Source organism: Meleagris gallopavo, chromosome 1 (assembly GCF_000146605.3).
Source record: "Meleagris gallopavo isolate NT-WF06-2002-E0010 breed Aviagen turkey brand Nicholas breeding stock chromosome 1, Turkey_5.1, whole genome shotgun sequence".
Classification (NCBI taxonomy): Eukaryota; Metazoa; Chordata; class Aves; order Galliformes; family Phasianidae; genus Meleagris; species Meleagris gallopavo.
In genome coordinates, this window is record NC_015011.2 from 134,179,665 (window position 1) to 134,206,175 (window position 26,511).

The 26,511-nt window shown below is 37.1% G+C and overlaps 1 protein-coding gene across 1 annotated transcript in view; it reads left to right on the forward strand.

Moving 5' to 3' along the window:
* TUBGCP3 (tubulin gamma complex associated protein 3) overlaps window positions 1-25,438 on the forward strand; it is a 46,546-nt gene extending 21,108 nt beyond the window's left edge. The window contains exons 7-22 of the mRNA XM_010728538.3: window positions 1,890-2,008; window positions 5,365-5,490; window positions 8,859-8,927; window positions 10,015-10,147; window positions 11,135-11,301; window positions 11,810-11,920; window positions 12,295-12,403; window positions 14,529-14,718; window positions 15,880-16,015; window positions 16,813-16,881; window positions 18,056-18,191; window positions 20,657-20,745; window positions 20,882-21,013; window positions 21,390-21,530; window positions 22,179-22,295; window positions 24,272-25,438. Coding sequence (XP_010726840.1) covers window positions 1,890-2,008; window positions 5,365-5,490; window positions 8,859-8,927; window positions 10,015-10,147; window positions 11,135-11,301; window positions 11,810-11,920; window positions 12,295-12,403; window positions 14,529-14,718; window positions 15,880-16,015; window positions 16,813-16,881; window positions 18,056-18,191; window positions 20,657-20,745; window positions 20,882-21,013; window positions 21,390-21,530; window positions 22,179-22,295; window positions 24,272-24,430 — 2,003 coding nt within the window. The 3' untranslated portion in view covers window positions 24,431-25,438. The remainder of the gene's footprint in view (window positions 1-1,889; window positions 2,009-5,364; window positions 5,491-8,858; window positions 8,928-10,014; window positions 10,148-11,134; window positions 11,302-11,809; window positions 11,921-12,294; window positions 12,404-14,528; window positions 14,719-15,879; window positions 16,016-16,812; window positions 16,882-18,055; window positions 18,192-20,656; window positions 20,746-20,881; window positions 21,014-21,389; window positions 21,531-22,178; window positions 22,296-24,271) is intronic.
* Window positions 25,439-26,511: the final 1,073 nt, after the last annotated feature.

Below are 26,511 nucleotides of genomic sequence, written 5' to 3' on the forward strand. Positions count from 1 at the left end.
TCCTGTTTTATTCTTTTAAATTAGTATGGTGTTTATAGTGATTTTAATTGAAGAAGTTACTAAAAATCTTGTCAATAAAATTAAAAATAGATAAATTTTATCAGTTTAGTCCTTTAAGTGGCCATAAACTTGAAACTGATGTCTAAAGGATGTATTCTGAACTTACAGAAGTGTAACTGAGGATAAACTGTTTAGCGGATCATCTCTGAGGCAACTGCTGTGGAAGTTTCAACCCACTCTACTTTTACTATAAAAATGGGAGACTTTTCTGAGTAAGAGAGTTAATAGTAGATGTCATCCTACATTACTACTGTTCTCTGGCAAAAAAAAAAAAGAAAAAAGAAATATTATTATTATTTTTTTTTGTTTAATAACTCTTCTATAAAAAATCATAAGTAGTCACAATAGTCTATCTACCAGCCTCTGCTGAACTTGTCAAATATGTTAAAATGCAGCTGAGTTCTTAACTACTAACAGGACACAAAGCAAATAGAACAAACAGAGTTGCACTGTTGTAGATGAGGGTGAGATTTGGCAGCTAAAACCAAATTAACAGTACTGTTGATGTGGAAGGGAATGGATGCACTTTTTCTCTCTGTCAAATCTAGACCTGCCTCCTACTTTTGCTGTACTGATTGCTACAAAGAGCAGTAGAGACTTACTTCACTGAACTGGTCAACCACAACTCTTGATTGTGGAACAGGTAGAAGGACCAGCAGTTCTTTTACATCTAGTCACTTCCTGAACTAGTAGAACTGCACTCAGAATGTGTAAGGCTGTTTTCAAGAAGATACATTTCAAGAAGATACATTTCTGTGAATATCTTTTCTTCTAATTAAAGGGTTTTTCTTCTTTTAAAGTTGTTTGCTGTAGGTTATTGATACACAGACAGTATAGACGGGAGCTTTGCTGTACTATTTACAGTTTCACTAAGAGTTCCTAAAAGAGAAGAGCCACACTTGGGCACCTCTTGAGGTTATGAAAGAAATTTTAGTTTTGAAGAGCTCCTTAAGGCAATGGCTACTTTTGTTAAAAGAGGAATGCTTTTTTTTGTTGTTGCTTTTATTCTGGGTAGGTGGATCTATTTGAAAGGTAAAGTCATGAGGATAAGAGTGCCGTCAAATCTGGGAGAACAGTGTTGTAACATCTCAGTTTCTGGATGGTCTGGATAGTTGAAATTGCTTCATTCTTGCTGTCTTAAGTGAAGTCAAGAAAAGAGATAATGCTTTATAGCCCAGAAGAGGTGGAATAGTTTCAGTGGCCTGTATAACATCTTTCTCAATCTGTTATTTCTTTTAAATCTCAAATGTAATCTAATCTCCAACTGTAGATATGAGCCAGAAGACAGAATGAATGCTGGGATAGCAAAAGCTTTACTAAATCAAAGATTCACAAACAATACTGTTTTCTGCTGGTCATCTCTGTAGCTGTTACACAGTTGACAGACTGATTTTTATTCACCTTTTTACACTGAACAGCGACATTCAACATTGCAAGACACTTTTAAATAAGCAACTCTCTATTCTGAATTAACTTTGATATTCTCTAAGCTACAGATTATTCTTGTAAGACCCAGTTAAGTACTTCAGCTGTTCTAAGAAGCTTACTTCAGAACTTGCATTGTTGATTGGATCAGAAAAGATAACAAGTTTAAAACTTGCTGAAGTAGTTGTTAAAGTATAACATACTACCTGACCCGATACAGGTACTGGGGAGTTCTTGGCTTTCCTTTCACTTTGTTGGATTATATGTCTTTTAAAAACTCTTCACAAGCTTTTTTTTTTTTTTTTTTTTGGCTGAGTGTCTACATAAATTTTTAAAGTTGTGATCAAATTGAATGTAATTTTCCTGGCAAATCTAAGCACTTTTTTTCTTTTTTTCCTTTCTAGGCTCTGTTGAGATAACTGAAGCAAACCTTGTAAGAGATGTTTTGTATGTCTTCCAGGGAATAGATGGCAAAAACATCAAAATGTGCAATTCTGAAAATTGCTATAAAGTTGAGGGGAAGGTACTGTATGGGGATTTGTGTTTTTTATGTTAGAAGACAGATGTTTAGGGGAAGAATAGCCGTTTAGTTTTAACAGAGTAATTTCAAGTATTATTAAGCAACCTTCTGTTTTCAGTCAAACCAAGTTCTTGCTTTATGCATTCAGATGGATGGAAGGAAAGTCACCATCAGACAAATGCAGGGGCAGTATGGAGTGAAATTAAGATATTGGGGTTTTTTTTGTTTTGTTTTGTTTTGGGGTGGTTTTTTGTTTGTTTTTTTTTGAGGAGGAAATTCAGGTGGTTCAAGTCCATGTGGGTTTTTACCTACTTTCTTTTCTATATCCACAAGCAAAGACATGGAATTCTGTTTTTTTATATTACGGCATGTTTGAAAGAACATGTCTTTTACTGTTAGTGTATTGCCTACTCTAAATAATTACACTCAGAAATAAGCACACAAATAGTGTCATTATTATAATGGATAAGTGTAATATCAGAGTTGAAAAGTGAAAAAAAAAAATATTGTGAAATCAGGACTTTGGAATTATTTTTGGCTGCTTTCTCCTGGCTGCCGAGTGAATGAGCGAGATTAGGGAACAGCTGTCATAGTGAAGACTGAAAGTTCTCCTGTGTTTCTGTATCAAAAGGCAACATAAATGTACCAATAGAAATTAAAAAATCATGACTGAACTTAGTTCCCAAAAGAAACCTGCATTTTCTAAGTTGTTCAGAGGTAGTATCAGGCCAACAATTTCTAACTGCTAAGATAGACTCAAAATATTAAGCCAGTACAAAGACTCCTAAGTTATGGCTTAATTTGAGGACTTTTGTCATCATTTGCCCTCCTCAGTATATAAAAAATTAATGTGAAGTAGATGCAGGCTTTTGACCACATTTTTGTTGGTCTAAGACTAAGAGCTGTGATACAGAATGGATCCTAGGCAGCCACTTGACCTTATGGACTTGGTTGCAAGTTACAGGGGTTCAGATGAGGTCATGCAGTTGGCTCTAGCTGCTTTAACATCTTATTCAGTGTTTAGAGGGTACTGCATCACAATTCAATTTCAGCTCACTAATTGCTTTTCACATTCTTGTTCAAATGGAAAGACGATGTCTCCAAATCTCACTTGCATTAAGAGCACATACGATACGATTGTAAAAGTGTTGGGAACTATGTTTGGGCCGTTTCATGTCCAACAGCACAGTAGACTTATGTTAATGTTGATGATGTCAGAACTGTCTTTTTTTTCTCTGTAATAATTGCAAAAATTGGCATATCTCATTGTTCCTCCCATAGGTTTGTAATGACATTTAGGGCCGCTTAGGGGAATGGAAACCTTATATTCATTTAAATCTTGTTAATAAATTGATTAAGGATGTCATGTTTTAAACCTGCAGATGCTGCAAAATTTCTAATTCCTCAGCACTTGCACTATGATAATTATATTCCGTATCTAATTTAGATTATATATGGCAAAGGAAAGATAGGGCAACAGGTTTTTTAAAGGAACATAGAGAAAATGTAACGAGTGATCACAAAATTAGTGCTACGGATTTTACCACTTTTCTGCATGAATTCCACATCGCATAGGCTAGTTTGGGGTGAACAACTGTGTTACTTCAAACCCCTAGTTCTATTAACTCTGGGATTTGGATTATTCGAGTCCTTTGTGGTCAATAATGCTGCTTCCTTAGAGCTTTGTGTCTTTATCTGGCTTTGTTTTAATTGTGAAGTCAATTGTCTTCCCTCCTTTGTTGCAATTACACTGAGCTACAGTGAAGACTGAATGGATAGAGCTGCAGCTGGTGCTTAATGATGAACAAGGACCAGCCATGTCGTACTTACTCTAGTTGTGTTGACTGCTTGTTAAGAAAAAAAAAAAAGTCAAAACATGTAGTTTTCCCATAGCTGCACAATTTTGTCTAAACAGAGAATGGAAGCAATCTTCTATTTAAAAATGTTTGTAACGTGCAGTCATTTTCCAGACAGTAACATACTTGCCAAGCTGTTGATTCTTACTTGAATGTTTTCTAATGTCAGCCTTAATATTAGATCTGTTGATGACATTCAGCACTGTATAGGCTGAAAGCTTCTGATTAGTTCTAACAGATACAAATATAATAACAGTAAGCCAATTTTGCTCATTCCTCATTTGATTTCTGTGGATATGTAATTGTGTTTAATGTTTGTCAACCATTCTAACTGTGGAATTCTAAATAGTTCTTATTGCATGTTGTAGCTGTGGGCAGCATTTCTTTGTTTGTTGAACCATACTTGTTTGGGCTTGAATTTATTCTTTAGAAATTGTTCAGGCAGTTGAAGCTGTGTTTGCATGGCAAAACAAGAAAGCTAAGGACTGAACTCTGGTCTTACTATCAACTGAGCTAGATGTTCATCAGTCTGTTAGCCTGTTAGTGCTCTTCCTTGCTTGTGTTTGGACTGTTCCAGGTGGCTCTCAAAGACAAAATTCTCTGTTAAGATAAGATGGGCCAAAGTGTTGTGGGTGAAAGTCAATCTCTGCTTCTTGGCCTAATGGATAAGTCATATTCCTTGTTTTCTTTTGTCAAAATTTTTAACACTTGATTACATGTGTTCTTTGGTAATGTGACAAAATGGGGTAGAAGCACATCTCAAGCAAGAACAAGAGGAGAAGGCAGTGCCCTCAGTGATGGTGACTGAAGGAAGAACTGTATTGTTTCAGGAAATAATAGTGGTAGTTAAATAGACTGCAGGGAACTAAAGCAAGCTTGCAACGTGGTGTGAGACACTTGGTAAAAGAAAAGTAGAAGCAATGTAGAAGAGCTCAGATGCACATGATTAAATATCATGTAAAAGCTGTTACTGGTGGATCTAACTTAAACTTGGAATTCTGATTCATAAGTTTTGGTTTCTGATACCTACTCTGGCACTGGATTATTTATATTCTATTAAAGATTTATTTCACATGTAGTAGTAACTAATTATTTTCTCTAGGTTTCTTCACTTGTTTCAGTCACTGGCAGCTTTTTTGGAGACTCAGTATTTTTATTCTTGATTTTCAGGATAAGATGAAGTGTGATACTAGATCACCTTTTTGTTACTGTCATAATTGCTGACTGTAAAAAGAATGTGTGAATACTGCAAGATTAAGATTCCCAAAAAGGAAGATCCCAAAGTTGCCAGTAATTTATTTGTTGCTGTTGTCTTTCCATAGGTTACGTGCATTTACTTAATGCTGATTACATAGCTGTCTGGTTTTTGGTACTGTCCTTGCAGTAAAAGTTAAAAGTATGAGTTACTGAATTGGCTTGTTTTATGAGAAGGACTTTAGGGAAGAAATGAGCTAGCATGCTTTGACTTCAACTTACAAGATATTGTTTCTGTTAATTTTGTAGGTGAGCTTGTCCAAATCTCTCAGAGACACCACAAGCAGACTTGCAGAGTTGGGATGGCTGCATAATAAAATAAGAAAATACACAGACCAAAGGAGTTTGGATCGTGCGTTTGGACTCGTGGGTCAGGTATGTCCACTGAAAACAATTGATTTTGCTACAGTATTTTGGTCTTATTTCCTTAGAAACTACTGAGTAAAATGCAAAACTAGAATGATGGGTAAACTTCAGAGAATTCATGGCTTGGATCCTTCATCCTTCAATTTACTCATTTTATGGACTGCCACTGTTGGTGTGGGTCAAAGGCTGAAGGCAAGGGAATGTTGCAGGAAGGTTTCTTGTATAGAATCCTTTTTTGTTTTTTCATCTCACTTTTTTACTGAAGTTCTTATGCATGTTTACAAACAAAAACATTGCTTAAATGAGATGATGTTGTTTCTGAACTAATCACTCTTTCAGTTGTTAAGGTGACCTGTGAGGAGACGCTCTTGTCTTGCCAGCTAATGTTGATGGTCGTGTGTTAATACTAATTAACTCTACATAAAAATGCAAATATCCCATTATCGTCTGCCCTTTCTTTTGAATACAACATCAAAAGAATGTCAATTTTTGTTTTTATAGGTTTCATCATCATGATTTGTAGTCTACAGTAACTTCACAGCTGCTGTAATACCCAAAACCACATTTACTGCTAAGGCATTCTCGTTTCCTCTCACTTGCTTCCTCTGTAAAACTGGATATTATCCCTTCTGAGTCGACAGAAATGTTGTCCTTGCCTCTAGCCATTACATCCTACCTAATCTGCAAAGAAATTGAAGTGCTTCTCCCTTCAATCTAATTTTTCTTAAGAGGTCAGTAGAGATACTGTAGTGCTTCCTACTATTCTAATGTTTTATTCTGTTCCCTTCTGTCTCTTATTCTAAGTAATCCTTTTAGCTACAAATACATATTTTCTAGTGATCCAGTGCTGATTTCCATGTTTTATAAAGTAGAGTTACTGTATATACGTTTCCTTCAGACTCTCCACCTTTTATATGGGTGAAGTTTTTAATTATTTTTCTAGTAGCTCTATATTTATGCTTATTTTCCCTGTCTCTGCCTTTAATCCACAAGCTTACAGCAAGGGGAGAACTTTAATTCTTCAGTGTATATAAATATTCAATATCTTGGCTACCACGTGTAGTTTCAGGTGATCAGAAGAGGGCTGTGCGGATAGCTAGATGAATCTGCATAGCTCTAATGCTGTTAATTTTGCTCAAGGCAAATACTTGCCTCATTTTTAGTGCTTAAGTATGCAAATAAAAATATTTCTACTCCACTGTCAGTATCTGGGCAAAAAGTATATTCTGTTGCTCTTCATTGCTAATACAGTTGACAATTTCAGGTGCTGCACACTGTGCTTTAAGAATTTATGCACAAGAATGCTTTGTGCTTTTCAAAGCTTCATTTGCTTACTATTTTAAAAGAATGCTTGTCTAAACACATGTTTAAACAACATGTAAGATGAGATGTACGTAGAATGAGATGACTGTTTTTACCAGAGAAAATACCAGGAATAACAGTTATTGAAGTAGAGGCGTATCTATGTACTGCACTTCAGTGTTTGCTGCTTAATATGTAAGTTTTACTTAGTCTTCAGAAATCATTGGCAATGAAATGAAACTTGCCTTGTATTTTGACATTTTGCCCATTTGAAAAAAATATCCATTTAGTAGCAGGCATTTAAAATGTTTTCTCTTCAGCAGGCATTCTCTATCTTTCCTGAGCTGTCTTGCTGCAGACTAAATCAGAATTCATAGAATCACGGAATGGCCTGGGTTGAAAAGGATCACAGTGATCATCTAGTTTCAATCCCCTGCTTGTGCAGGTCACCAACCACCAGACCAGGCTGCCCAGAGCCACATCCAGCCTGGCCTTGCATGCCTCCAGGGATGGGGAGTCCACAACCTAATTCTAGGATAGTGTCCAGTTCCATGACATTTTGGGAAACAAACATCTGTGATTTTCAATGCTGAAATTGGCACCGAATGTAAATTTTCACTTTAAAGTCAGTGATACTGTTTTCAGTTTTTATGTGCACTTGCAGTGCGTGAGATGTTTCATTGGAGGCTCTACTCTGCCCTCTGTCTTGACAAATGCTGCTTAAATGGGTTTCAAAATGTACTGAAGAAGCAAGTGAGAAGAAATGAAAAGTGCAATTACACATAAGGGGATTTCATTTTGCCCTTCAGTATCCTTGGAATAAAATGAATTTTGTATTGCTTTCTAACTGATAAAGTAGAGCTGAAGAAAGGAAGGCTTTTTCTTCAATAAAGCATACAATAGCAAGATTCATGTTTGTTGGTTTTTTTTTATCATTGTATTTTATTTCCCTAGGACTCTTAGTGTCTTAGTAGGTAGGCATTTTATCAGGAAAGAAGATTTATTTTTTGCTTGTTCTTGTAGTAATGATTTATGGATTATACATATTTTAATGAATAAATATTTTACTTGAACCTCTTGGGTTCATGTGAGGTGGTTTTCTTTTTTCTTTTTTTTTTTCACATTACTTAAAATGAGTAATTCTTAATTGTTAAAATATCGAGAGCATCCCCCTTTTTTTTTTCCCCCAAAAGTGCTTAAAGTCCAAATTTTTCATCTTGGTCCAAAATTGAGGTGTATTGTTACTTCAGTTTTAGAAAATGTTGCACTGATGTTTTTAGTTTACAGGTTAGGCTAAGAACAAAAATAACAAACAAATTACCTGAAACTCCCAAACTGTGGGGCATTATCCATTACGAAATGAGTATTCCTTCAAGAACTATCTTAAAATAATCTTTATATATTTATACTTCAGTAACCTGAAGTAGCTTTGCTTAGAGTTGTTATACAGAGAACAGTCTTTTCTTTAGTTCTGACCTGTTAACTTTTGCACTTTCTTCAAGTTTCTTTGTGTATTCTCAGTATTAAATATTTCCTTTATGTGAAGGGAAAAATCATCTATAGCTGTCAATGGGTAAAAGGACAGAAACTTGGATTATTCAGTACAGCAGCACTTAATGGGAGTATTCCTTTATGACTATTGTGTTTTCTTGTTTATGCCATGATCTATACAATACACATAACGATAGCTGTCTAACTTCTGTGTTCCTTTATTAGAGGCCTTTTCGAAATTGAAATTGTACTCTTCATTACGTAATGCCTCTTACATAATTTAAAAAAAATCTTCTGGGTTAAGTTTTGCTTTGCACTCCCTATGGTAATGATTAATGTCATTGCGATGATAATACAGGCACACTGTCGTCTGACTTCGTTCTTGGAAAAAGATTTCACTTCTCTAGTGGAAGCACTCACATGTAGCCAGTTTTCTAACACTCAGCATATGTGGTGAAACTTTTAGCTCAGTTCCTTTAAGGAAACTTAACTACCTTCACAGTAGGATGATAGAATAAAAAGGGCTGTCTACGTTAAACCAGAAAGATGTTTCCTGACAGTTTTTCCTTTTCTTTCTCTTACAGAGTTTTTGTGCAGCCTTACATCAGGAACTCAAAGAATACTACCGACTTCTGTCTGTTTTGCATTCTCAGGTAAACTGAATGGTTCTTAGTTAGCTTATTCAGACAGTGTAAAACAAAGCAACTCCTAAAGGTTCATGTAGCTGTCCTTTTTAGAGCAGGAAGGATGTACAACAGATGCTATTGAAAGTAGATGCAGTACTCTGTAACTTGTACATTACTTACTCTTTGGATGTAGATATTCATAAATATTTTTCTCTCAGAAATTTGACGTTTTTTGTGAGCAAGAAATGTAGCAGGTGTTCCTAAGCCTCTGTCCCTTTTTGCTTCACTTTTGTCAGTTTCATCTTGTGTGATGTTTCTGTCATTCAAATTCCAAATGGCATGGCACATCTTTGAGAAAGGAGAAAAATGTTCTTTCTGTATTTCAAGCAGCTTGTAGCTTAGAAGCTAGGAACAAGGAGAGTTCTTTAACATTTATAACTTTTGAACACTTGTCATTATTACTTCTTGTATTTTTTCTGGCTGCCATCCTGTTAATCTTTTAGTAATTATTTCCTGTTCTGTCCATAATATCTTTGATTTGGTTTGCTGTAGCTTTATTATAATTTCCAAAATTTTTCCACCGTGAAAAGATTTGATTTCTTTGAAACACAGCTTTCAGACCTCTTTACCCTTCCTGCTTTCAAATAAATGATGGCTTTGGTGGGAGAAGGTGCATATGATGGAAAAAGGAAGGTTCTAGTGCCACTCACTTGGGTTGACCACAGTGAGTAGCCAAGCTCTTATTCTGCTTCTCACTCAGTCGTGTTTCTTGGAAGGTGGTGAGAAAATGGAAGCACAGCAAAAACATAATTGAATTAGTAATGGTTTGACAGGAAAGCAGAAGCTTTGTGCAGAAGCAAAAGAAAAGGAATAATTCATCCACTACTTTCCATCAGCAGGCAGATGTCCAGTCCCTTCCTGTAAAGCAGGGCTCAGTGTGCTTGGGAAGACAAATGCTATCACAGTGAACTTTTTTCTGCTTTCCCCACTCTGTTCTCTGAGCTTTTATTAGTAAAATGTTAATTACAGAACAAAAACTATGAAACACCATTTCATGCTTCAGTGCTTGCCAGTTTTGTTCCTTGATACGTCTGTCTATTTCTTATTTGATCAGCTCCAATTGGAAGATGATCAGGGTGTAAATTTGGGACTTGAGAGCAGCTTAACACTTCGTCGTCTTCTCGTCTGGACATATGATCCTAAAATAAGGTTAAAGACCCTTGCAGCACTTGTTGATCACTGTCAAGGTCTGTTTAATGTTCATCTAACACTTTTGGGAAAGTTATTTAACTTCTGAGTGGTTGTGCCTGCTAACTGTGGATATCACTAACATTGCTATTATATTTTTCTGAAAGTTTTGAGTAGCTCATCTTCTGGAGTATCTCTTTTTCTTACTTCAAGCAGAAAATTGATCAATTAGAATGCTGTATAGATGCACTTAAATGTCTTACTAGGACATGCTTAAAATATCCTTCAAATTTTAGGGACATACCTTTGACACTGTTTTCAATTATTTAATTTTAGTTATCTTTCAGAGAATATTGTACTGTGGTCTACTAACACTACAAAATGACTAGATCAGCCTTTTCACTGGGTCTAAGTATTTTTCTATGCAAGCTGACATATGGGAGCAATTTGCAACTTGTCTGCAGATTGATGTGAAACAGCCAAACTTCCCTGATCTGAAAGAAGTATGTGGTAGTGATCCACAAGGAAGAGCTGGGAAGTGGTGTTGAAGTTGTTCAGAACTTGGTCACTAACCAACCTAGGCCTGTACTGCAAGGAACTGTAGAGGAGACTGTAACTGAAAGGAGAAAAGATACTTTTGGGTTTATATATGCACACAGAACAGCTGAGAGAAACAAGTACAAGATAGAAAGAAAATAAATACTATAGCTTCTCCAACACTCTTCTGACTGATGTGGTTGGAAAGAAAGGAAGCATCAAGTCATCCTTTGTGGGTGATCTGATTCTGTAAATTTTACGTTACTGCAAACTACTGTATACCAGACAGAATGCCACATCTTAACACTTCAGTGAGATTAATGATTCATGCCTTAAAACCTAAGCATTCCCAGTCAACACTAAAAAATTTACTTTATGTACATTTTAGAAGTGTATTTAATAAGCTCTCAGTGACATGAGACTAGTTAAAATTGATGGCTGTTGAATTTAATTGTGGAGTATTTTAATTCCTTCTTACATTTCTGTCCCTTTCCCCTATGACCTTACAGGAAGAAAAGGTGGTGAACTAGCTTCAGCTGTTCATGCCTATACTAAAACAGGAGATCCCTACATGAGATCTCTGGTTCAGCACATTCTTGGCCTGGTATCCCATCCTGTACTGAATTTTCTTTATCGATGGATTTATGATGGAGAGCTGGAGGATACATACCATGAGGTAATATATAAGAAATATATTATCTTTGTTCATTTGCTTTATGGAAGCCTGTAGGAAGAGGAGAACTGAAGAAGTAAATTGTGATATAAACATATTAAATAAGTAATGTATACAGTTACAACATGAAATGTGACTCTGCTTAATGAATTGAGTATTAGTGTGATGTCCTGAGGTTGCAGTGATACAATGTGTTGTCGTCAATAAATCGTATCCTGGATCTATTTATAGATGCAAAATAATGGATTAATGATAAATTCTCTCTTCTGAACAAAGCATCATCTCTGTATCCTCCTGCTTAGGAGCAGTAGTAATATATACAGAGTCCTTTGTAACTATTTAGAATGAATATTCTACTTAGAGTACCTCTTGTTATCTCTAGCCTCATAAGTATCTTTGCTTTGTCAGATGAGTTGGAACAGCTGATAGTTGCAGAGTTCCTCTAGAAATCCTGTAGTTATTCTATGGCTCACTTTCTTCTTTTGTTTTTAATATTTATTTCAATCTACAGTTCTTTGTAGCTTCAGATCCTACAGTTAAAACTGACCGGTTGTGGCATGACAAGTACACTTTGAGGAAGTCGATGATCCCTTCTTTTATTACAATGGAACAATCAAAAAAGGTATACGTTTAAAAATGAATCTTGAGATGATTTGTTGGCCTGTGCTGCTATTTAGATAGTTAGTAAGAAAATGGAGACCAAAGTTAAGAGTAGGTATTCGTCTTAAAAATAACTAAATAGAATTATGTACCAAGGAGGACTAAGGACTGTTTCAGGGTTTTTATTTTTTGCAATTTTCTAACTAGTAGTCTTTGTTTAAGGAGATTTTGAGTGTTTGTCACTGGAGTTCTGGGTTGCTATGGTGGAGATTGCGAAGCTAAGAGTGAAGAAAGATGACAATAAATTATTACTGTGGTGATTGTGGGTGGACTTTTTGTTAACTTTTACCTAACATGCAAGTGACTATTGAATTACTAATAATCTCTTGTTTTTAGGTCCTCCTAATAGGAAAATCCATAAACTTCTTGCATCAAGTTTGTCATGATCAAACTCCATCCACAAAGATGATTGCTGTGGCTAAATCTGCAGAATCTTCGAAAGGTGGTAGGGTATCAGTGTTGCTCAACTTCTTCCCTTTCAACTGAGCTCTGTGCAGTATGTGGCTTAGACTATAAACTCACACTTTAGATAATGAGATGGGAAGGAGTACAAAAGTCCCATCTGCCTTTAAAATGCAGGGTTTTTTTTTTACTGGTTAATTGCATTTTACAGAACATGTATGGAGATGCATGTGTATAATTTTCTTAATTTGATGGATTTGCTGGATGGTTATTAATGTACTGAGCTTCTGAATGAATCCAGGCATGATCAGCCTGCTTTTAGCTGGCTTTAAGTTGGAGAAGTAGGATGAGAGCAGGCATATTCTTGAGTGTTGCTATGAGAATTTAGAGTTTGAAACTTCTCATCAAATACACATCACATGATTTCATAATAATAATAATAATTAATTCTGTGATTAAAAAAAGGTAATTAAAAATCCATTATTTGTAAGTAAGGGAATGAGCAGTAAAATGAGCAAGACAGAAGTTTGTCTGTAAATGCATTCTACCACGATAGTATGTTAAATTAAAGTTGAATATGTGGGATGCTAGTAAAATTGTTTTTGAAGACTTTAAAATTGGTTTGTCTGCTACTGACCATTAAACCAAATTAAGGTTAATTTCAGAACTTCCTCAGAGTATTTATTGCTAATTCTTACTATTTAGAAGAGATTCCAGTTTTAATGTATATGGCATTTATGGTAATTCTGTGGTAGCTTATTCTTTACAAAAAGGATAGAGGTACAATTTTCATATTGAGCACAGTGATGTCTTTCACAAATATCTGTAAATTCTTTACATATGTTTGTACTTGGTGTCCTTTGGAGAGCTTCATAGGTTACTGAGAATTTGGAAACCTCAGTGTGCCATTGAACCAGACTCAGAGACAAAGAATCAAAGAATGGCTTGGGTTGGAAGGGACCCCAAGGATCATCATGTTCCAACTGCCTGCAGCAGGCAAGGCTCCAGATCTGATATTAGACCAGGCTGCCCAGGGCCCCATCCAACCTTGTCTTGAATGCCTCCAGGGATGGAACATCCACAGCCTCTCTGGGCAGCCTGTTTCAGCACCTCACCACTCTCTGTGTAAAGGACTTCCCCCTGACATCCAATCTAAACCTTCCCTCCTTGAGCTTAAAACCATTCCTACTTGTCCTATCACTGTCTACTCTTGCAAAAGGTGATAGGACTTTGTGAAGTTTGCCTCATTAAAGAGTGAATTCTTGTTAGAATCATTTTTTTGTTTACTAAGCTTAAAAGCAGTTTAGTAGTTGAGGTTGAATCTCAGCAGAGCAGCATGTGAAACTTGGTTCTAACTTTTCATATCTGCAGCACAGATTGCAACTAATTCTTGAACAGACAGTGTGCTGTTTTGATACATGGACCTCTGGTCTACCTTTTAGAGCAACTGCTGTAGAATGAAAAACTGATGAAAATGAGAGTGTATCCTTTAATGCTGAGGAAGGCCTGATAGTTCATCATCCAGTATTTGGAGTTTTGCTGAAAGAAGCTATGTTACTTTTGCTATCTAATAGGAGCTTTATTGCAGTCCCTTTCTTATAGCTATAGAAAAGAGTGAAATACACTGCCTACTAAACAGCTATGTCTTACTTTCCGGTCCCAAATTGCTGTACAGCAAAGTGTTTCTGACTGTCCCCCAGATAATGCGAGCATATTCCCTCATCTCTTGTTCTGATGTATCTGTGGAAACTCTTTTCTGTTGGATGTTTTGACTGATTCTTTGAATGTTTCTTTCTTCTACCCTTAAATGTGACTCCTAATTTAGATCCGTCCCCAACAAAGATTTTCCCAATCTGTACTTTTTGATCTCCTTCAAATGATTTCATTCTGTAAACTGCCCTACTTCAGCAAACTAAAGGAAAATTCACTTTCTGTGTAGTAGTGATGATGTAATATGAGCTCGGAAGGTACAGGCTGGGTACATGTTAAAAGTAATATTGTTGAAGTATGGGCTGCTTTAGACTTGCTTTCACTTTGGCTATACCTAATGCCTAATATAGTGGATCAAAATAAATAGCAATTCTTCTGCTTGTACATTTCAATTTCAAAGCTTGTTTGCCTCATTTTTTGGAAAAATACAAATTTAATTCTGATTTATTGCTTTTTAGCTGCTGATTTGTTCACGGATCTGGAAAATGCATTTCAAGAGAAAATTGATGCAGCTTATTTTGAGACCAGCAAATACCTGTTGGATGTTCTCAATAAGAAGTACAATTTACTGGAACACATGCAGGCCATGAGGCGTTACTTACTACTTGGTCAAGGAGACTTTATCAGACATTTAATGGATTTGCTCAAGTAAGAATAAGAAGGGTAATTATGGTGAATTTCTGATGCTCCCAAGCGTGCATGATCAGTACTATTTTGCTGTCAGAAGATGACGCTTTAATTATTACTCAAGGGTTTACCTGAACAACTTTGAAATCCTATTTTGACCCTGAGGGCTGAAGGTGGGAAGTACATTCAATATTATTTTATAGTGTCTTGAAAAGCTACACTTTTCATTGAGCCTGTGGGAGGCCCAGGAGTGTTTATACTTTGCTTGCTCCTGTCAGCAAGTTTAAGCAACAAAGTTCAGTTTCTGGAGCTCCTGACACCTCTAATTAGTATTGCTCTGATTGTTATTTTGGATGCATTTGGTCTAAAACATCCTTAATTCCTTTCTATTTTATTTAATTGATGCCTCACCAATCTCTGTTTTAAGCATTCAAGAGTACCTAGAAGTTTAAGTTCATAAAGTGAATTTGCAAGCTGGCTGCTTTTACACGCGGGTGCTACTTAGTCTACCAGAAATGTCCTTAACAAAGCTTTCCTTTGTTCTGAAAGGCAGGCTTTTTAATAAAGCTTCCATCAACTTCTTTGTACATAATCTTGCTTTTTTATGTGGAAAATAGTGTGAAGCAGAACAAGCTTGGTGCATGAGAGATGAGAGTCATCATTATATTTGAGACAGAAGTAGAGAGGGGCTTTCCAGCACTAATCATGGGGGAGAGGATTGCAAAGCTTGCATGTTGTTGTCCTTGGAAGGTTGCATGGAGGGAGTGGGTTTGTGTGCTTCTGTCAGCAGTTCTAGGGCTACGAGGTGCCTATCAGTAAGTGTCTCAAAACAGTGAAACAGCTTTTGTGGTTTGATGTGTTGATGACTTAATTTGCCTCATTTTAGATACAAATGCAACTGAGATTTCTGAATTGTTCTTATAGCAGTGCTAGTAATTTGAAATGACTGGCATTGAATCAGGATAATCTTATTCCTCATGCTGATGCTCAGATGTATAGCTGCACATATATAAACAGTTATAAATATTTTGCTCATTGATTTTCTTTGTGGTTAAGACGGGAAGAGGAACATAAGAGGTTTAGAATTTTCAGGAAATTATTTCACTGCATGCTGCAGTTACCAGTTGCTGCTGCAGACTATCTAAGAAGTCTGCCATGACTTTTTTATTTCTTAACTTTCAGACCCGAGCTTGCACGACCAGCCACAACCTTGTACCAGCATAACCTAACAGGAATTCTTGAAACAGCAGTGAGGGCAACTAATGCACAATTTGATAATCCTGAGATTCTCAAACGATTGGATGTTCGACTTCTGGAGGTTTGTTGCATTATGGTGACTCTGACATGAAACATAAGTGAATAAAAATACATATAGTGTTTGTGTACGCAGACATCTGTATGAAACAAAATTTTGATACATACATATACTAAATATTATTTTGTCCTCCCCTTTTTCCATTGAAGTCCATTTTGAAATATGCAAACCTTACTTAAGCCTTCTCTTCCCACTGTTGTCTATTTATATCTTGAATTGTGTTTGCACAGCCATTTCATTGACAAAACAAGGTCAAGTATTTGGGTCAAGTAATAGATGCAGATGGCCCTGATTTGGGGTTCTGCAAGCAACTCTAGCTGATACAGCTCTTAAAAGAATCTTGGGGTGTTTTCTTTTTTCTCTCACCAGTAGTCATGAAGAGTAGAGAAATGCAAGTGCATTTTGTGAAGGATACCTCTATTAAGAAACTTGAGTTGATGAGGAGGTTCCAGCCCCAGAGGTGGGAACTGTCTGAACTCAGGCAACTGAAGTAAGCCTGTTCTTTAAGCAAAGTTCTGCCTGAGAAGTTCCCCTTCATTTATTTTATTTTTTTCAGTGGAAAAACACTGGCAGCGTGAACATCAGCAATTGGTTGAGGTGAATCCTGCCATTGTGTAAAACATAGGTTAATTTTGGCTTAATCTACTACTCTTGACAATGAACTCCTGTGTCACGTATCGTTGTGGTTGCTTGCTTTTTCATATCAGCTTTTCATATTTCATCATAAGACAAGAAGAAGCAGCTCTTCTGCACTAGCATACTCTGATTAGCATTAAAGTTTACACGTCTTTTCAATACAGGTATCTCCTGGGGACACCGGATGGGATGTCTTCAGTTTGGACTATCATGTTGACGGACCAATAGCAACGGTAATGTCATGTACTGCTGCTTGTGAACATGTCTCAGATGCTGAGCTAGATTGCTAAACATTTTGTTATTCAAATAACCTTCTTACTCTGGAGTGTATGATCAGAGAGACTCCTGGTTTTTTTTCGGCATCAAGGATGTATCCAACAGCTGAGCCAAAATCTCAGTTCTTACAAATTAACAGTGAGTGCTGAAAAATTACATTCAAAACATTAATTACTGAAAATCAGGAGTTCATTTGTTCTAGAAGAGATTTTGGCAGATACTTAATAAATGGAGTGCTGCTCCTCATAGACCATTATTACCAGACTGTAGCAGCTACTCTGGGATAATTTGCAAGAAACTGGAGAGTGTATTTGTGGAGAACTTACTTGTACTAACTTAAATTTGATAGGTAGTGTTCACAAGAACTATTGAGGAAATAATTGTGTTGATAGAATCAATAACAGTATTGATCAGAATGCATTTAGTCTCTGTAAAAATGTTGTAACACCAAAACGTGAAGGAATTGTTTCATACGTATGTAGTTTGAAGAGCAAAGTGTTTAAAGTTTTTCATCTTCACCCTTTCTTACCCTTCTATGCACATGAGATTGGAAGTGAGAAAAACCTCTCAAGAGGCAATTGCAGGTTCAAGCTTTTTCAGCTGCCAGTCTGGTAGAACAACAAATACATTTGTACAATGAATTGGAACTGGCAAAAGCATTAGGGCAGTTCTGAGAATTATTTACATTTATTTCAATGTACTTAAATAGAAGACTCTTTTATGCAGAACAAATAAACTTTAATGCATTTTTATTCCATTTTTCTTCAGTCTTCTTAAGAATGCAGCGTGGAAATACTGATAATGCAGGAATTTTTTTTGTGTTAAACTAGAAAAGAATTAAAAGTGACGGTGCTGTAAGAAGACACACTTGAAGTGTACTGTGGACCATACTCCAGAGTGCTCAACCATGGAGTGCTGCAGCTCTGCCGTTAGCAGTGCTTGGTGCTTACTTGAATGCTGGAGAGCTCAGCTCAGTTCTTGAGGGAGCATTTTTCCAAGAGCTTTTTTTGTTCTGCTGATATTTTACAATAAACTGCATGGGTCAGAATAGATGAACTGGGAAGATGTTATTGGTCCTTCAGAACATGTGAGATCTATTAAATCTGTACTGATACTTTGTTTGTTTTGTAGGTGTTTACACGTGAGTGCATGAGCCACTATTTAAGAGTATTTAATTTCCTTTGGAGAGCGAAGCGAATGGAGTACATTCTTACTGATATATGGAAAGGACACATGTGCAATGCAAAGCTTTTGAAAAGTATGCCAGGTGAGAGGTCTGAATGGATGACATACTCATAAACTGGGCTTAGATTACTGTAACTGATTTTTAAATGGCCAAAAAAAATCAGTTCTGACAAACGAAGTTTGTATTTTGTTGCTGGTTTTGATTGACTGTTAAATGATAGATGGTGAAGATGAAATAGCTTTATTGTGTATGGAAGTTTCCTGCTTGTTTAACCTAGTCCTTGATTATGAGTTTTTGTAGCAATGAGAAAAAGAAACATCCCATGTCTCTGGAAAGAGACCATTACTCTTTCATCTCCTTTTATTCATCTTCCTTGATGACTTTCCATCTGTACCCTCTACTGCCCTTTGTCTTGTGCTGGGAGTATTAAGTCTTCCACGTACACACTTTCAGATTTACTAGTTTTACCATTATTTGTTCTTTTCTTTTGTTTAGCTAAGAACAGAAGACACTAGGATAAGAGAAGCAGGTGTTTGAGCAGCAACAGGAAAGCTGTTAAGTGTAGTGGCTCTTTATGCTTGGGAACTTTTGATTGTGTTTTTCTGTAGAGAATATAGAATTGTTTGAGCATCTGCACTGGCTCAAGGTTGACTTCTGACCTAACTACATTTTCTCTGTTTAAAAAAAAAACAAAAAGCTATTGGGGGTTACAGTTCTTTGTGGCATAGTAGTGTTTACAGAAATACTTTTATTTTTATAATTGGGAACTGTTTGGTGGATGGAAGCAGGTACTTTGGCCTTGGGAGCTTTTGTAAAGATCAGCTTGCAGGGCTGATCTCTGGACTATACAGAATGACTAAGTTTCCTTTCTGTGAGTAAACCTTAGATTTACTTTACTGTTGTTCCTTTATACCAAAGAAGTCCTTGTTTGACTTGAAGCCAGTGGTGTATTGTGTTCTCTCCTTATGTTCCCTTTGAGAATAGGGTGTGGTTTTATTCTCATCACTTGAAGGTCTTCAGGCTGAAACCATCTCCTACAGCTATGGTATTTTTTATTCTCAGAAGACATACTTAGGAGGGCTTTCTTATGCTTTTTTATGGAGCATTCTTCTGTAGATTAAATCGTAGCTGGTTGTCACCTTTAGATCTGGCTACTTTTTAGGTAATGCTTTGCATTTAAAATGCTACCCAAGATGTTACAGCTATTGCTGATGGAGCTCAGTGTTGCATTTGAGTGTAATGCTCTGACAGAGGAGCGTGTGTTTTACAAATATCTGCCTTCTGCCTGAAGGGACTGGAGTCTTTCTCATTCTCTGACATGTCTAAGCTGGAAGCTGTGGGTAGATTTTTCTTCCAATATGTACAATACGTGGAGAGACTGCCACAGCACTGATTTGCAAAGATGAAGCAGAACTTGCTTTATTTTCTTTCTCTTCCTCCAGAATGGTACCTTACCCTTCTAGACACAGAGCAGCAACTGGAAGACAGTAATTGATAGAAGTGCCTGTAGGGGGGGGTCTTTGTTTTTCAATCACCATATGGTAACATGGACTTTCTAGGATAGCTTTGCTCAGCATTCCCTAACAGCCAGGGTTTTTAATGCTTTAAAAGACCACTATTAAACTGTAGTGCCAGTCTTACTCTTTTCTTATCAGGAAATTGGATAAAAAATATAGATGTATCCAACTCACATAGGTATGTTGGGCAGTTCCTGTTGTTTAACCAGTCCTGGAATTTTTTTTTTTTTTTAATTGACACTATTTAAAAAAGATGCAACATATGTATGAAAGAGTCTTCCTGCAAAGGCATAGAAAATGAACAGAATACCTTGTTGTGCTGTCAAGGAGATCATTAGATGGGTCTGTAACATTGTAGATAGAAAAATGCAGAATTCATTTTGTGTAGGAGTCTCATAGCTTTGCCAGCATTTTAGAAGTGATTTCCTCTGTTTGGATATCTGCTTGATTCCAGAAGGAAGAATCCTCCATTCCAGAGGGTTTTTGCAGTTGATGATAATCTTGATGATACCCTTTTCCGTCTTAGACAGATGCTCTGTCTTACAGGTGAACAGGCCTGGACCACCAGAGCCACAGATTCCCTACTCCTGTTGCAGCCACCCTCTCTTCTCAGTGTGATAGTACAAAGTATGCCACCAGTAGTATGAAGACTAGTGGCGAGAGACACAAGAGGTCCCAGATGAACTGCAGATCTGTGGCCATAGATTTTTCAGCCAAAAGAAAGCATGGAACATGCTGTATTTTCGCCTCTTGGGACTAAAAGGGTCTCAGTTGTGATACCCTGCAAATTTCCAGTGCTGTCTGAGCATGCAGTTGGTGTCTTTGGCTAACATTTTTGAAGAGTTAATTGTGCAATATTCTTTGTTCAGCTGTTTTTTCCAGTGTTGCTACTGCCATCCAAGAGTAGTAAGACTAATGCCTGTTTTATGAGGTATTCAATTTGGTAGAAAAAAGATTACCGAGCTGGTTTGATGGCTGTGCTTGTCCTTATGGTCTTTAACATGCCATCTCTTTGAATTTTTTTTACAGAGCTTTCTGGGGTGCTGCATCAGTGTCACGTTCTGGCATCAGAAATGGTCCATTTCATTCATCAAATGCAGTATTACATTACATTTGAGGTATACTCTATCCATCCAATATGTTGCTTAAAAATGAAGTACTTTTAATATTCTGTATGTGTTGTGTGTCTTAAGTTTCAAAGAGCTTGTCATCTAGCAAATCCAAACAGCCCAATCCTGAATCATTGTACTCCAGGTGCTTGAATGCTCGTGGGATGAACTCTGGAACAAGGTCCAACAAGCGCAGGACTTGGATCACATCATTGCAGCTCATGAAGTTTTTCTGGACACAATCATAGCTCGGTGCTTGCTGGATAGTGATTCCAGGGTAAGTCTTCTCCTTTGCATTAAATTGTAGCTTTGTGAGCTTGCCTTATGAATTTTGAACCTTCTTCTCTTACGTTCCAGGACTAAGGAGAAAAGTCAGTTTTCTCCCTCTCAAATAAGACCTTGTTGTAAGAGACTGCTCCTTGCACGCACTGATAGATGCTGAAAAAACTTGCTGCGAGGTGGACCAATTGCTTATAGTCCTGAGAAGCAAAGTTGTTATGCAACAATTGACTGGGAACTTTGCAAAGCAAAGCAAACTTTTCTTCAGCTGAACATGGGAAGATTTAATTTACTTACCTTCTCAAGAGTGGTAGCAAATTAAATGCTTTTACTGTAATAATTTTTCATTGTTTTGTTACTTACCTTTCTCACAGGTACTTCTCAACCAACTTCGAGCTGTTTTTGATCAGATCATTGAGCTCCAGAATGCCCAAGATGCAATGTACAGAGCTGCTCTGGAAGAGTTGCAACTAAGATTGCAATTTGAAGAGAGGAAGAAGCAACGTGAGCTTGAGGTACAGTAAGAACATGACTAAAATATGAAAACTAGTTGAATAATATCTAATTAATATCTGATATGGAGAGTTTTTATTTCAGCTACAGCTACAAAAGAATGAAAAATATTTTGAGATGCATGTGAAAGTCAGCAATAGTAGCGAGTTTAAACAAAAACCTCCAAATGACATTTTTCATTTGTGTCTTACTCAAAAACTCTTAAGTGGATGGAGTTTGCACTGGTCTTGGGAGGACAAGACATTTAGGGATGTTTTAGGTGAAGGAAATGGTAGAGCCTTGAATATTCTGAATCTTCTTGCAAAGAATGCCATAGCTCTTTGCTTGCCTGCATACTGGCACGCGGGATGTGCAGTGCTGGTACAAGACTCCAACTGCTTTGCTGATTTCAGACTTCCTTGGTTGTAAAAGTTTTTCTGTGAAGAATGTGAGAACAGCTTCACATTGTAAAAAATCATGTAATAACACATCTTCAATGTTTTCATGTGCTGTACAACCACGGAGAGGACTGATAATTTCAGCATTAGAAGGTCCGTGTTTGGCTTTCTTTGACTGCATTTGACCATGTGAACATGGTAGCAGAAGATGGACACAGCTAGCAACTTCTATCAGGTGACAATTGAATTCTTACTCATTTTATCTCTGTGTAGGGCAAATGGGGTGTAACTGCATCAGAAGAAGAAGAAGAGAAGAAAAGGATAAAAGAATTTCAAGACTCAATACCCAAAATGTGCTCACAGCTGCGAATACTCACTCACTTTTACCAGGTACCCTTTAGATATGTATATGTATATATATATATATTTTTAATATGGATCATTAATTACAATATGTAGAAATCAATTTCACATACAGGTAACTTCTGTTTGTGGATCGAGGTCTTTATTTCTTTGTTGTACTTAGATGCCTGCGTTCAACATTCCTTAATAGCCAGCACAGATGCAATGTGAATTATTCTGGCTTTGTCTTGCTATGTTATTTCTCCTACTAGAGCTCTCATTTCCTAGGAAAATGAGCTGATACATTTTAGGGAGAGTGTTCAAAAAAGCAATGTAAAAGGGAGCACAGCACTGTGTGCCACAGCAGCCTTTGAGAGTCAGAGCCCATGTCAACTGAAACCCAGAATCCTACCCCAAACTCCACTCTTGCCTTTCATGTGTGAGAAATTCTTGATGTAGCATAGTCTGCTTTTAACTTTTCTTGTTTATCAACTTTGGCATACCTGAAGATAAGATTTATAATGATATTGATGCCAAGTTTGAATTAAAGCTGCAGGATTTGCTTTCTTCCTGCTTGTTAATACTTTCTGTATCCTTTTTCTCTATTACTTAACATCTGTAAACACGCATTTCCATGTAGTAAACATGTAAGGATGCATTGTTTCCCTATGTAAATAAATGAGGTTAACGTGTTCTTAGTTGTTACCCAAAGTCTAATTTTTCTCTTGTAAGAGTAAACTAGGTTCTTTGCAGCAGTTGTCGTCATGACTTAGCACCTCCACAAGCATGTGCAAAGCATTTCTCAGCCCTTCTATCTGATTGTTTCCACTAAGTCTATTTATGTATTGCCTATAGCTTTGCCAGGCAAAATATAGCTGTCCTGGATGAAGTGCTGCTAAATGTTGATTTCACATGCAAATTTTAAGGAAAGCAGAATACCGTGCTCAGTTTAGCAAATATTGGTGTCTTTTTTTTTTTTTAAGGCTGTAGAGATCCTGGACTTTGATAGGAGGACTTCAAATCTGGGAGGATTTTGCCTCCTGCATCCAAATATTGTACTTCTCCCTTCCAGAGAAAAATGGAGTCAGATAACTTAAGGGCTGTAAGCTGTGAATAGATTGTAGTTTGTGTGCTTTGCAGGGCTGCTACAAGTTGGCAGCATAGTTCTTTGTCAACTTGGTCTGTATTCCTGTCAACACTACTACAGATTTCTCGTGCAAGGACCTCTCTGGCCATCCATGAGGCTATCATCTTTGGAAGTATTTAGGAAGTAAATGAGACGTGCCTGCTCGTAGGCATGTCCACATTAGTATTTAATGGAGAAATGGGAATGAGGAATGAGCTCTCGATGGGAGTTTTCCCATCCTCCCAAAGCTATGTGTTTTCCTGTACGCTGTGGAGCTCCTGCAGTCCCTTGGCCAGAAATGTGCCTCCAGCCTCCTAATTGCAAGTCCCACGTCAAAACTGCTTCTGATACACAGTCTAGCCACTGAGTCTGCAGCCCCAGCTGCCCTACTTTGCAAATCTTTTGCTGTTCCAAATATCATATATGTATGTTTGAAATAAGCAGTGGTTTATAGCTGTTCTAGTCTGTGTTGTACATAGAACATAAAAACAAACATTAAGGTCACCTTGTCCTGAATTACCCTAAGTGTGGCGGGGCTGCCCTGGGAGAGCAAGCACACATAGGAATGCTCTTCTGCAGCCTCTGAAGCCTGACAGACGGAGAGTCCTAGCTGGGCAAGGGGATGGTCTGTTTGAAAGACTGAGCTTTATGCACTGAAAATTTTGAAGTGTTTATGGCAGAAATTTGAAGGTAAAACCAAGCTGCGGGCTTTTTGTAGAAATAATAAGTCCCGTATATAACTCATTTGCTAACATTTGAATATAAATTCTTGTGCTTGTCCTTTCCTGGATTCCCTCTTCCTTGTTTTCAGGCTTAGACACCACCTAAAATACCTGTATGAAGCATACTACTGTTGTCTTCTTAGCTGTCTCTTCTTTATTTCTTTTTTCTCATTTAGGGAATCGTCCAGCAGTTCTTGGTCTTGCTGACAACCAGTTCTGATGAAAGCCTTCGATTTCTTAGCTTTAGACTGGACTTCAATGAGCATTATAAAGCAAGAGAACCAAGGCTTCGTGTGTCTTTGGGCACTAGAGGCAGACGAAGCTCACATATGTGAAACAGCTGCTAAGGACTGCACCTCGGTATCCGAAGGATGTTGAACCTCTTGTTGGACAAGGCAGTCAGTGTTGACATAATAAAACCAAATTGTGTGTAGTAGGTGTCCACCATTTCTGCAGACAACATGTTTTCAGTCATGTGATTGTGTGACACTATATAACAGGAAGCAAAAAAGTAGGTTTGTGGATTTTGGTTCTTTTTTTTTTTTTTTTACACTAATGTTTATAGAATTATCAGAGTAAATGGGCTTCTTGAACCTGTTAGAATCATCCTTAAGTCATCCTTTCAAACAAATGCCATTTTTATTTGAAGCTTTGTAAGCTCTCTCCACTGTAACTTATATTTGTGTCGAAAAAATCACATCTTTTGTTTCAGAAAGCACCGTTTCCTTTTTTAACAAGAAAATAAAAAGGTTATTTTTTCTATATGTACTTGTTCTATTTGAAAAGAGCTTTTGTTAAAGCCAACGGATCAGGACACAGACCTCTTGTCCTCATTATGAACCTATCCAGCATTTCATTATGCTGATTTTCAGTTTTGTGATGTGTTTGACTGTGTAAGAAACTTTGTATCTGGAGACATAAACTTCTATTTAATTTTTTCTTTGTTTTCAAAGTTTACAATTTGAAATAAAGAAAAATAATTGGCAAATTCTATAGTTACTGTACAGGAGAAAACTATAGAAACAGAGCCAGGAATAAATCTATTGCACATAAGATCTAAGAACTGAAGTTACTCAGTACTGTAAAAGTGAAAGTTTCAATTAAGATTAAAGTGAATGAAATAATTGATGTTCAAAATCTGATGTGTAGAAGCAATCTAAATTGGATAATGTTGATTTCATTCTCTTCCCTTGCCTATTTTTTCATTGTAAATATTTATATATTGCTGTCCAGATGTGGGGAGAGGAGGGATTCTTCTTTTGCAAAGTTGTCACTATATCAGGTCATTTATTATGTTCCACAGGTACAAGCTTAGAAAAATAAAAACAACTATCTTTCAAACATTGGCTTTGTTTTTTGTAATTGGAAAGTTATGATTCTTTGACAGGGTAAGAAAGGAGGAGCTTACAGCTGGGAATGTATTGGCCTACAGATCTCTGCCCACTACAGCCTTTTGGTGTGGTATTATCCATTCTTACAGTTGTATATAGTTCATTCATTACCAGCTTCCCTCTGATGAAACAACTCTCTGGCTTTTTTGCCTTTTGCCCTTATTCTGTCTAAACCCCTGGGAAGCAGAAGCAGTGGCCATGCCGTTCAGGCAAAGCTGATGTGATCATGAGTGACAGGAACTCTTGTGGGAATGATGCATAAAAGTTGCAGGCCTGGATAGCAGGCTTGACTTCCAGGATTCTGCTGCAGTGCTCCCAAAAATGTTTTGGGGTTCTTGCTTTTATTAAATAAAACATGTAAGCCTTTTAGCCCTGTGTTAAAGATCCTGCCAATGCACCTCAACTCACTAGAGTATTTGCGGGCAGGATTTCAGCCATAAGAAAGTCTGGACACTGAAGCAAGTGATAATCTGTGTGCCAGGGGAAAGCTGAAACTTTCAGAGCTTGGCATCATAACAATAGAAACCACTTTACGGGTAGGGATGCTCTGGTTTTGTGTGTGTGGTGGTAGTGTAGTGTTCTTGCAATGTCTGAAAGAACTAAAAAGTTTTGGGAATTGTGTTTTGACCAATACCTCTCCTTCACCCAAAACTGTTGAAAAAGTTGTATCTGCATGGCTATTCTATTGGCCGTTTTCTTGAAAGACATGTACAAGAGCTGCTCCAAAAGTAATGCCTCCTAATTTACTCTGTTGTTCTGCAACATCAGAGGTGGACGTTGGTGGTACGGCAGTAGAGAATGAACTTGAATTCCTCCATATGGAAAACACTGCACCTATTGACATTCATCGATGCTTGCTGAACGTTTGTGGAGGCCGAACAGTGGATGTGAGCACAGTGAGGCAGTAGGTGGTGCCTTTCAGCAATGGCAACAGTGATGTGAAAGACAAGCCGTGTTCCAGACAGCCATGCAGATTTTTAAGTGTGGCTTGTAGGCTCTTGTTCATTGCTGGTGAAAAATGCATA